Consider the following 12,147-nt stretch of genomic DNA (forward strand, 5'->3'; position numbering starts at 1 on the left):
CACCAGCTCTACCTTCAAGAAGGGAGCCATCAGTGTAACATACTATATTGTTTGATATACTTCTTTCCAAATAGCCAGACGTCCACTCTTCCCGTGAAGGGAATTGTGTGGTAAATGTCCTATAAGGAAAGTTACAAGCAATTGTGAGATCACTTGGAGCAAGGACAATTTTGTCCCAATTCACCAAAAGTGGAAACAACGAAGTGTGTGTAGATCTACGATTCACTGGATTTTTCTCCAGTAGATCCAGTACCCATAAACGGTAAGAGCAAGAAAGTGCTTCTTGTTTAAGATATATGTGTAGTGGCGCAACGTCGAAAAGGGCCTCGAGCGCTGCTGTGGGAGTTGTAGAGAACGCACCAGACATCGCCATCAAGCACATCCTTTGGAGATGGCCCAATTTTGATTGGATTGTTCTCACTTCGCCCTTTTGCCACCACACAAGACATCCATATGCCAATATTGGTCGAACAACTGTTGTGTAAATCCATTTGATATATTTGGGTTTGAGGCCCCAAGTTTTACCAAAGGTTCGCCGGCATTGACCGAAGGCCATACAAGCTTTTTTGACTCTGAAATCAATGTGAGCTGTCCATAAAAGTTTGGAATCTAGAATGACTCCGACATACTTTACTTGATCAGTCACATTAATCTCAGTGCCAAAAAGACGTAAAGGTCGAATTCCATCGCGGTTTCGTCTTTCCGTAAACAGAACAATAGATGTTTTATTCGGGTTAACCGAAAGGCCATATTGGCGACACCAACTCTCGACTACCTGAAGAGCACTTTGCATCAGGTCGAATAGGGTGCTTATGCACATACCAACTATCAGAGCTAGATAGTCGTCGGCAAATCCATAAGTTGGAAAACCGCAATTATTGAGTTGCCTCAATAGCGTATCTGCTACGAGATTCCACAAAAGTGGTGACAAGACTCCCCCTTGGGGGCATCCGCAAACACTCAATTTTCGAATCGCTGCTTGACGCAATGTCGAGAAGAGATGTCGGTTTTTGAGCATTTGATGAATCCAATTGGTAATCATTGTAGGTAGCCCATGGTTTCGTGCGGCTTCCAATATGGCATCGAAAGACACGTTATCAAAGGCACCCTCAATATCCAAGAAAACACCCAAGCACGATTGCTTCTGAGCGAATGCTTTCTCGATATCGTATACAACTTTGTGTAAAAGAGTCACAGTGGACTTTCCAGATTGGTAAGCATGTTGATTCACATGAAGAGGCATGTTTGCCAAATAAACATCACGGATGTGATGATCGATAATGCGTTCCAGACATTTCAGAAGAAAAGAGGTCAGACTGATTGGTCTAAAACTCTTCGCTTCCTCATACGACGCACGTCCTCCTTTTGGGATAAACTTTACAGTAATATCACGCCAGGATTTGGGAATGTACCCGGTAGCAAAACTGCTTACAAGTAGCTTTTTCAAAACATGTTTGATAAACTCAAACCCCTTTTGGAGCAGAACAGGATAAATCCCATCCGCTCCTGGAGATTTGAAAGGAGCAAAACTATTAAGTGCCCATTGAATCGATTCAGTAGTTACGATACTGCGAGCCGAGGCCAGAGACTCGTAACTACATGAAAAGACATTTGGTTCATCCGTAGATGCTATGTCCACACATCCGGGGAAGTGTGTATTGAATAAACATTCTAAAACTTCTTCATCGGAAGAAGTAAAGTCACCATTAGGTAAGCGAATTTCGTTCACTTGGAAATCCTTAGATTTTGCAAGAATTTTGTTCAACCGACTGACTTCACTCAAACTGGGAACATTTGTACAAAGGTTTTTCCAGCCGGATCGTTCAGCAGAACGAAGAGCCTTCTTGTAAGCCTTGCGAGCTGACTTGAACGACTCTGATCCAGCTGAACGGCGTCTGTTCCAACTCCTTCTACATTGTTTCCTGAGTCTAGTCAGATCGGAATTCCACCATGGGGTCCCTCTTGTAGTCTTTACAGACCGCAGAGGACATGCTTCGTCAAAAGCTTCCATAATGTAGGATGTTGTAGTATCAACGGCATCATCCAGATCACTTGGATTTTCAATGGACGGAGAATATCCATGAAATTTGGTCGCAACCAATTCAATGTAGAGTTCCCAGTTTGTTGACCGGGGATTCCTAAAACGCAAAGTCTGCGCAGTTACATTTGAATGTTCAAAGAAGATGTAGCGATGATCAGATAATGATTCCTCATCTGATACATGCCAATTCGTCAACTCGTGACTGATTCTATTCGAGCAGAGCGTTATGTCTAACACTTCTTCTCTATTAGAAACCATGAAGGTTGGGCGATTGCCTATGTTAAGTAATCCAAGGTCTGTACTACTTAAGTATTCCATCAGACTGGAGCCTCTCAAATTGATATCCGAGCTGCCCCAGATGATGTGATGAGCATTGGCATCACTGCCCACAATCAGCGGAAGGCCTTTTGTTACGCAGTGTACGACAACTCGTTTGAAGTCATCCGTTGGGGATGGTTCATCATGTGGTAAATATACCGAACAATAGACGTATTTCCTGTTGAGGTCACCAACAGAAACATCGATTGTGACAGCACATGCATCTCTGGTAGTTAACTCAGAAATGAGTGTAGCAACGATTGCTTTATTAACGAGCACGCATGCGCGGGGCATGGAGCGCGAGTTTGTCATTTCAAGTTTGCTGAAAGTAGCAAAAACTGGGTCCATAAGGTTACCTAGATAGAAGTTCCCTCTACGAAAGTAGGGTTCTTGAACTAGCGCCACTTGGGCTGCACCATTTTGCATGAGTCTGCAAAGATTGATCGTTGCTGTTCTTTTATGCTGAAGATTGATCTGAGCTAACCTAACCGTAGCCACTACCCAAACTAGGCAGGATTAAGCTTTTTGCAATCTCAGCACGAAAAAGACCAGCAACGAAAAAACCAGATCGGTATCTATTTAAAGTCGCCAAAGGCGAAAGAGCACAGAATACACTGTGTAAAACGCATAATGCGAATCCATATAGGTGATACTTTAAATTAAAGGTCAACATATTCATAATCCCACCCTTATTAAGCCTCAAGATAGAGACTGAAGAAGGGCAGCCGATTATCTCGGAGAAACACAAGGTCACCTGCACCATTGCTCCGGGTAGCACAGGAAGGACTCAATACTGTGGAGGGCGCCCTGGTACCCCACAGGCTCCGTTTGCGGTTAGGTTTTATTTAGACCCCCCTAACCATTCATTCTTAGGCACGGTACGCATCACACCATAAATTAGGGGTCACCTGTGAGGTGGACTTTTACCACCGGAACAGGCAGTCCGTAGTGTTAATTCTTAGCCAGTTGAAACAACCGCTACCGACACTACGCGGCTATCTAGGCTGCTCGGGAAAAGGAGGTTAATATTGATGATTAACTCCTGACGTGCCCAAGCAGCCTTAATTTGCAAATTCATGAAAACTAATATATTGCCAGCCAGGTTTCAGATTCGCCAATATAATGGCCACTTCCACCAGTGAACCGGTATTCAGAACAACACAGCATGTGGCCAAGTCATCTAAAAACGGTCGAACTATTTTTGTTTAGAATTGGTTTGCTAAATCATGAAGTTGATTTGTCGCGAGCCATGGACTCGAAATTGAAGTGGTCACCTAAGTACTCCCCGTGATGAATCCAAAATTACGGTAAAGTTCTAATCGATGACCGCGCTTCCAAAAACTAGAAGAATTTTGTGATCGACCCTGAAAATTAAACTGAAAATCTTTGAAAAGCGGATGGGACTTAATATTTTTTATTGAAAATTTCAATAAAATTTGACGTCAGGGTCGCATGAATACAAACACATAAAACAGGTTGTGTTCCCCATGTGGAGCCACGTAAAGCCAACGTAAGAAGATGTTCAAAACGGTTTTCCCTAACACCAGCTAATTAAAAACTGCCTACTGAATATTTTGATCGAGATCAGCGCAGCGAATTGTATAGTGTGACAGTTATGCGTAAAAATGCAGAAGTGGGACAGTTATTCGTGGAAATTCAACATTTTGACTTGGCTTGCTTTTCGTTGAGTTTCCGAACAAAGTTAATTTTTGGTAAGTGTTTTCCAAAACTATACGTAAAAATAAACTGTTTGATGACAAAAAGTCTAAATGCACAAAAAGCAACATGGAACAATTATGCGTATAACGGCAGCATTTCACTGCAAATTTCCCGATTATGGAAACTTAATTATTAACATACCTGAGTATTAATATGTTTCTTCATTATGCATAACCGGAACAAAAAATACTATTCTGAAAATATTTTTAGTTGTAACAATAAATTTAAACATGGATCTTGATCACCGTTAATAAAATTAACAGTGTAACCAAAGCTTCTATAAATTTAGACCCTTCCGCAACACATGCGCCATCTCCCGTTTTAGTAGAGACATCTAAAGCTTTGAAATTCAAAAACTCCGATTGATCGTTTCAAATAACCGGTGAGAGCCTCCACAGGCTCTCATTTAGCTGACCAAAAGACAAATTTAAAGAACCTATTTGAACTAATTTGGGCTGCAAACGGAAATCTGCTACCTGCATGTATTAGGCATTTCACGGCGAAATTCTCTCTCTTTCGCTCTTCAACGAAACTTGAAAACAATGGTGCCAGTACCTGTCAACTTTGACAGGAACTGGCACCGTTGTTTTCAGATTTCCCGGAGGAGGGAGAGAGTGAATTTCTGATGACGTCACCGTGCAATGGGCAATAGGATTATACATCGCAAAAAGGTAGAGCGAGATCGGAAAAATATAAATGAGTAAGGCAAAATGAGATGGGGTGTTTCTAAATTGCGTTCAAACAAAAATAGGTACGCAATTGGGGGGATTTTATAAAAAGTGAAATTTTGCTGCGGACATTTTATTCTCGTGCGATATGTCAACGATTCGAAATCTAATTTTAAAAGAAAAGCTATTAAAATTTGAACGAAGAGTTGAATAGTTGAAGAACTCATATCAAATCCAAGTGAACATTGTGTAAACAGTTAAAAGTTCCTACAACTTTTCTGGTAGTGCAGGTGAAATTTCTATAAAATTAAATGTGCTAATATTTCATTAATTTAAATAATCCTCCTTAGAAAAAAAAAACAGTGCCAAGAACGGCATTTTGAAATTCACCTTTTCAGTAAATTGAATTCCCAATTACATCGAATAAGGTGAATTTTCTGTTAAACTTAATGTATTTTGAATTAATATCGAAATATCGAATGACCAGGTGAATCCCGCTGGTCATTGCGGGCGTTTATGCTAGGTTGTGAAGTGCGTATTCAACCGAAGCAAGCTTGACTGGAATTACCCGTCTTCGAGTCGAACCACCCTAGCGAACTCTATTGCGAGCGGTTGGCCAGCGTGCAACATTCGAAAGCTCTTCGCGTCATCTTGTGTCGCATCAGCAACTCGCTCACCACGCTCGTCGCAAGCTCCCTGTCGCTCTCGAAACATCGCACGAAAGAGACACGAGGCACCGAAGCTTTTGAGTGTACCATCTGCAGGTGAGAAGTGACAACTTTCCGTACTGCTAAGGGAGTAGGCGACCAACGATTTGATCGGTACGTGAGCAAGTTAGTTGCGAAGGCTCGAATCGATTTTGGGAATTGCACTTTTACATGCGCATGCGATCAAGTGGAAAGGAGATCACGTGGGACGATTATCGCCGTTGGAGTGACCTCATCAGTGGATTGGAGGATTTCTGGGATACAGCTAACACCCGGCAGGTTTGCTGATAGAAAGGTCAGAGATTTTATTTGTACATTTTTTCTTTTTAGTTTGTAAAACCAAAAATAATAGCTTTAGGATTTAAACCAAATTGGGTGACGTCACTTTCAAGCAAGTTTAGGTCTATGTTTACTCTTTTAAACCGCAATAAACGGGACTCGAAAACGCTAGGCCGACCCTATTTCGAAAGTTGACGAGTTATACGATTTGAATTACCAAACAAATGTAAATAATTGGTCTCATTTAGCTTTATTACTTTGCGTATTGAATTAGTTTAAACCTTTTGTATATATTTTCATAATTTGGTTAGTTCAGTTGGGCGCACTTTGAAGCCAACCAACTTAGGTGTGATCGGTGTTTGAGGGAGAAATTCAACCCGCCCTAGATAAGAGCCTTTGCCGGGCCATTAACAGCCTCAGCAGCCTCACTTTTGGTGAGTGGCGCTTAAGCTGCTGCTGGTCTTGAACCTGAAACATTCGTTACATAGTTTTCATGAAATAGTTCATCAGATGAATCGTAAAAAACATCCTACAGGACCGACATTCCAGCTTCTGATGATTTTTCTGAAGAAATTTTCCTAGAAAAATAAGGCAGTGCCTCTAAACAAACCAAATTAAAACTAACTTAAACCCTATCATGTAGATTTCACCCATCTAAAATTATTTACCGAAAAACCAAACTTCAAGCTGTTTTTGAAATAGAAGATCTCTGGAAAAGTCACTAGTGACTGTTCGAGAACAAAATTTGAATCAATTATATCACTATCAGACATATATTGGAACTCGGAACTGTTTGGTAAAACACCAAGATTTTAGCTATCAAGGACTTCAGATACAGAAGATTAGACAATTTGTGAATAACAACATATAGCGGATGAATGTTTGCACTGTTTTGCACCTTAGATGGCTCTTGATCTATTGAACAAACAGTGTTTGTAGACTGACAGTCAAATATCGATCATTAAAATCTGCCGCCAGAGCAGCAAAATCATTTGAGATCTGCTTTGAAAAACTCACGCACGAGAGCTCTGGCCGTCAAAAATGATTTAATCATAAAGCAGATCGTAAAACTCTGTCAGAACTCAGTTTTATTGTTCACAATAGAAAGGTTCGTTATAATTCTGGCAGAAGTTCAAATAATACAAACCATTGAGTCAAACTTAATATCCAAGAGGCGATCCATTAATTACGTAAGACAATTTTTGGGGTTTTTCAAACCCCCCTCCCCCCATGGTAAGATTTTTTGTATGAAAATTAAAAATAAATTGTATGGCACGTAAGAAATCTCAAATCCCCCCTCCCCCTATAAACCCTTACATAATTAATGGACAGCCCCCAACTTAATGGCACAGTGCACTATGGTCCAGGAATCAGTTTTACGCGGAAAGATGAATTTTGAGCTTTAGAATGAAACATTAGACAAAAACGGTCTTCTACAAAGTTGTTTGTATTAGTAAGGTCCTTTGTTTGGTGTTATTTAAAATTAGGGTGGACCACATTTTCATAGAAATTGTGTAACTAACTTTCTTATTTGTAGAAATTATACTATACATGCTTCAGCAAAGTTGTAGACCATTCAATTTCAAGCAACTTTGCCAAAAAAAGTTTTTTTATATCTCTTAAATTGACCGATTTAGAGCTATTTTACTACGGTGACATAGGGTGGTCCGAACAAAATTGGTTTTCTGGCTCTAGAGTTTTCAATTCAAATTTCTCATCAAAGTAGTCTATGAAACACTTTTAGAGCTTTGAAAAATGCGTAGTTTGGTGAGTGAAGAAACTTGCTATCTCTTTCCGATTGGGAGTTATTATTGTTTTTCTCTCAAAAACATGCCTACTTTGATTGTGAATATTTCTGATTGGGGCAAACATAAAAAATATCTTTTGACGGCATTCAAAAGACAAAATAAAATTGTATATTATATCAAAAAATTACAAATGTGTTATTTTTGTAACTCTAACAAAATGCCCTTAAAAACAAATGCTTTTAAGCAGAAAAACTTTAATAACTTTTGAACTAAAAAAGATATCATCAATCTTTTTGCATGAAAATTTGCGTTTTGTTAAGTTCTAAAAGTCGTTCATAGACGACTTTGACGAGAAACTAATATTAAAAACACTAGAATTGAAAAACTGATTTTTGTTGGACCACCCTTTGATGATTAGGAAAAAATGCTCTAGATTGGTCAAATTTTGAGCTACAGAAAAACTTTTTTTGGCAAAGTTGGTCAAAATTCCAAGTTCTACCGCTTTGCCTAAGAGTATATACCAGTATTTTTGCAAATAAAAAAGTTGATTATATGACTTGTGTGAAATTGTGGACCACCCTAGTTTTGAATGACTCAGTATGAAAGCCTACATTTTTATAAACAATTTTGTAGAAGATCATTTTTGTCTAAAATTTTATTTTCATGCTCAAAATGCAAAATAATAAAGAAATACATACTATGAAAATCTTCAAAATAGTTTTAAAGCCCTATCTTTCTTATTTCAGATTTCTCGTCAAAGCGGTCTATGAACGACTTTTAGAACTTAACAAAACGCAAATTTTCATGCAAAAAGATTGATGATATCTTTTTTAGTGCAAAAGTTATTGAAGTTTTTCTGCTTAAAATCATTTGTTTTTAAGGGCCTTTTATTAGAGTTACAAAAATAACACATTTGTAATTTTTTGATATAATATACAATTTTATTTTGTCTTTTGAATGCCGTCAAAAGATATTTTTTATGTTTGCCCCAATCAAAAATATTCACAATCAAAGTAGGCATGTTTTTGAGAGAAAAACAACAATAACTCCCAAACGGAAAGAGATAACGAGTTTCTTCACTCACCAAACTACGCATTTTTCAAAGTTCTAAAAGTGTTTCATAGACTACTTTGATGAGAAATTTGAATTGAAAACTCTAGAGCCAGAAAACCAATTTTGTTCGGACCACCCTATGTCACCGTAGGAAAATAGCTCTAAATCGGTCAATTTAACTTTTTTTGGCAAAGTTGCTTAAAATTGAATGGTCTACAACTTTGCTGAAGCATGTATAATATAATTTCTACAAATAAGAAAGTTAGTTACACAATTTCTATGAAAATGTGGTCCACCCTAATGTTCAATAACACCAAACAAAGGACCTTACTAATACAAACAACTTTGTAGAAGACCGTTTTTGTCTAATGTTTCATTCTAAAGCTCAAAATTCATCTTTCCGCGTAAAACTGATTCCTGGACCACTGTGCAGTGCTTATGAAAAAATTAGAAACTAACATCATGAGGCTAAAATGGAGGATTTGATAAACTTTGGACAAATATAGAGAAAAATTTACTTGCCCCAAAATCCGCTATTAAGTTTTATTTGTCATATTAAAATATATCTTATGTCACAGGAGAACAAATGTTAGTCTTTGTTTAGCTTAGTATATTAAAAATAGGATCCGGTGCAAGGAATGTTTGTACAGAAGTTGCCTGATCGAGGCACAGGAGCAGTAGGGAAATTTTTGTAGTGGTTAAGCACGCCTAATGTGAGTCCCACACCGTGCCAATACACAACAGACCAGGCTTTTGAAACTTATTATTATTATCTCTATTATCGAGACTTTCAGCCTGTGGCTGATTCGTCTCCATCATTGTGTGCTTTTGAAGCTTATTTGTGCCCTACTATAAATAAAAAAAAAAAAACAAACATCCATACATATGTACATTAGGGCGATTCAAATTTTAAATTGTTTGAAAATCCTATCTCCCATATGTTTCTTACCATCCTTACCATAAAAATAGTGTACTGTGAAATTTTGAGCTTTCTAGGTGGTGATTTAAAGGTGGCCCAAAGACAATGTAGGTTTATATGGAAATTACTATGGAAAAATTTTGAGAAATGTTCCAAACACGCTAGCACTGTAATGTAAGTACCGTAATCCGGGGTAACATTGATCATTTTTTTTAGTTTTTCCTAAATTTTTCATTTCACAATACAAATGTTACAAGTTTCATATTTTTAAAACAAGTACTGGCACCCACCGCTCCTAACTATGTATTTTATTTTGTTTTTCGAAAGATTTAAACATGTTTAAATAAATGTTTTAAGTGATTTTTTGATTCAGCTGATATGGGGTAACATTGATCACCCAAGTAAACAACGTTCGCTAATATTGGAAATGTCGTTACTTACTAAAACCAGGGCCCCTGAAGCCGAATATGAAGACCAAACTCTTACAAGTCATTTACTTTTTGAGTTATTTCAAAATTAAAAACACCTTGAACCGCGGAATACGCCTAAAAGTAGGCAATTTCCTCAGGAAATTCTACATTCGTAATAGTAATTAGGCGGCATCCACAAATTACGTAACGCTCTAGGGGGAGGGGGGAGTAGACTCAAGCGTTACGGCTCATACAAAAATTTAAAAAAAATTCATACAAAAAAGGTTACGTAGGGGGGGGGAGGGGGTCAACAATTTCCAATTTTAGCGTTACGTAATAAATGGATGCCGCCTTAGTTAATGTTGCCTAATTGAATAAACTTATGAAAGATTTGACAACGGAATCATTTTCGGCGATGCCATTTTTAGTAAGAACCGCATTTTCCTTGATCACATCGTCTGCAGAACTCATGTGAGACATGAATTTTCGGTAGTGTCAGTGAAAATGATAGAAATCATTGTTTCAAAAAGTTGACAAATTTGCGCATGAACTAAACGCAATTTTGGCAAAAACCTTAATTATTATTAGCTTATGAATATACGAAAGAGAGGCACCATTCATGGTTCGAAAATGTTTCATCAATAAATCTTTATTTGAACGTTTAACAAGATGAGTCATCCCGATCAATGTTACCCCGCTGATCAATGTTACCCCGGATTACGGTATCCAGCTTTTTACGCTGGCTATAAAACTGCAAGGGGTGATTCGATTTTACCGGTTCTTGACTTCACATATTATAGCGTGATCTTAGTAAGCTATGTTTTTGAATTGTTGATCGAGCTGTCAACAATTTTCACTGTATTTGTTTTGAAGTCCATCTGGTAGTATTGGGTGCGTTGTCGGTTCCTCGAATCTCACGTCTAGTAAAAGTAGATCTCGAGCAACAAGAAACGGCACACTCATCGTCGACCCGATAGACAGGATCCAGAAAACGTATCCCATGTTGGCCAATCGTCGGGAAACTCCGAACATATCCTCGCAAACGTCGATCATCTTCCAGCAGACTCCAGCAATGATACTCAGCTTAATCGCCTGTCGGATCTCCACCGATGGCCGCATAACCGAGCCGATGTATGTTGAAGCCAGATACAAGGCCACGTACCCTGGAACCGATGCCAGACCTTCCCGATTGGCATCCAAGAAATTTACTCGTCCTATTTCTTCGTTCAGAACGTAACGCGACTTGTCAAGGTGCAACATCATCTCGTGGCAGCACAGCACCGTTATGGCAATGATCTTGGCTATCTCCGGTTCCTTCACTGCGTCCATGATCAGTGTTCCGCAGAATTTCACGATCGCCAGGGTAAGGAAAAAGTTCCAATGGACGCCGTATTCCGACAAGTGCTGTTAATAATCGATCTCCTGCGTCACGAAGAATCGAGCTACTCCCAGCACGCACAACGGCAGACATCCCACCAGGACGTCCTTCACTCTAGTTTAATTCGATCTCCGTTCCGGATTAGCCTTGTACACGATTTCATTGCTGAAAACATACAATCCCACCCCAACATCCATCACCCCAAACCCGAACGTCTCCGTCTTGGCCCAATCCCGCGAAAATATCCGGAAGTCCACCGCCACGATGCATACGGTCGTCATCAGGTTTATTAGGGCCCGGGTGGCACTCATGAACTGCGGCCGCCTTCCCGGTATCTGCACAAACGGCGTCAGGTGGGTTTTGTTCTTCATCTGGTGCACGACGGAAATTCCGGTTACCAGGGTCAATGTCGCTGCAATGTTGACCACCAGCTGGTGCAGAACGGTGACCATCAGGAGCAAGGGCAACACTACCAGTAAAAACTCCATGGCGAACCGGCCGGTAATGTGGGCGGTCGATGCCACGGAAAGGAGCTGGACGGAGTGGACGATGGTAAAATACGACAGAACGATGTGCAGGAAAACGTTCAGCGCCGAGGTGTCGTTGTTGTTCTGCATGGAACTTTCGTGTAGGGCTTTGTACTCAAGCGGGTCCATGTTTCCGCTCGACGGGAGTTACGGGTTTGAACTATTTTATGATTAAGAGGTCTATTTTATAAGTCGAGTCGATCAAAATGACTCGACTGGAGTCACTGTCGACCGAGAAATTTGCTCGACTCAGCTCTGTCACTCGAGTTTTTCGACATTTGTCACTCTATGTGACTGGATTACTATGGGAGTCGATGGGTGACGTCTGAAATATGCATGCTTGCTTCGATCGACAATGAATACAGACGAGTCATATGAAT

At 39.5% G+C, this 12,147-nt stretch overlaps 1 protein-coding gene across 1 annotated transcript; it reads right to left on the reverse strand.

The window, feature by feature from the left end:
- Positions 1 to 10,705: 10,705 nt before the first annotated feature.
- Positions 10,706 to 11,913, reverse strand: LOC110678109 (phosphatidylinositol-glycan biosynthesis class W protein-like). Its single transcript, XM_021850712.1, is given in 1 exon segment — positions 10,706 to 11,913. A coding segment is annotated over 1 exon segment (1,191 nt). The 5' UTR covers positions 11,897 to 11,913.
- Between the last annotated feature and the right edge of the window lie 234 nt (positions 11,914 to 12,147).

The sequence above is a fragment of the Aedes aegypti genome, chromosome 3 (genome assembly GCF_002204515.2).
Source record: "Aedes aegypti strain LVP_AGWG chromosome 3, AaegL5.0 Primary Assembly, whole genome shotgun sequence".
In the NCBI taxonomy this organism is placed as follows: Eukaryota; Metazoa; Arthropoda; class Insecta; order Diptera; family Culicidae; genus Aedes; species Aedes aegypti.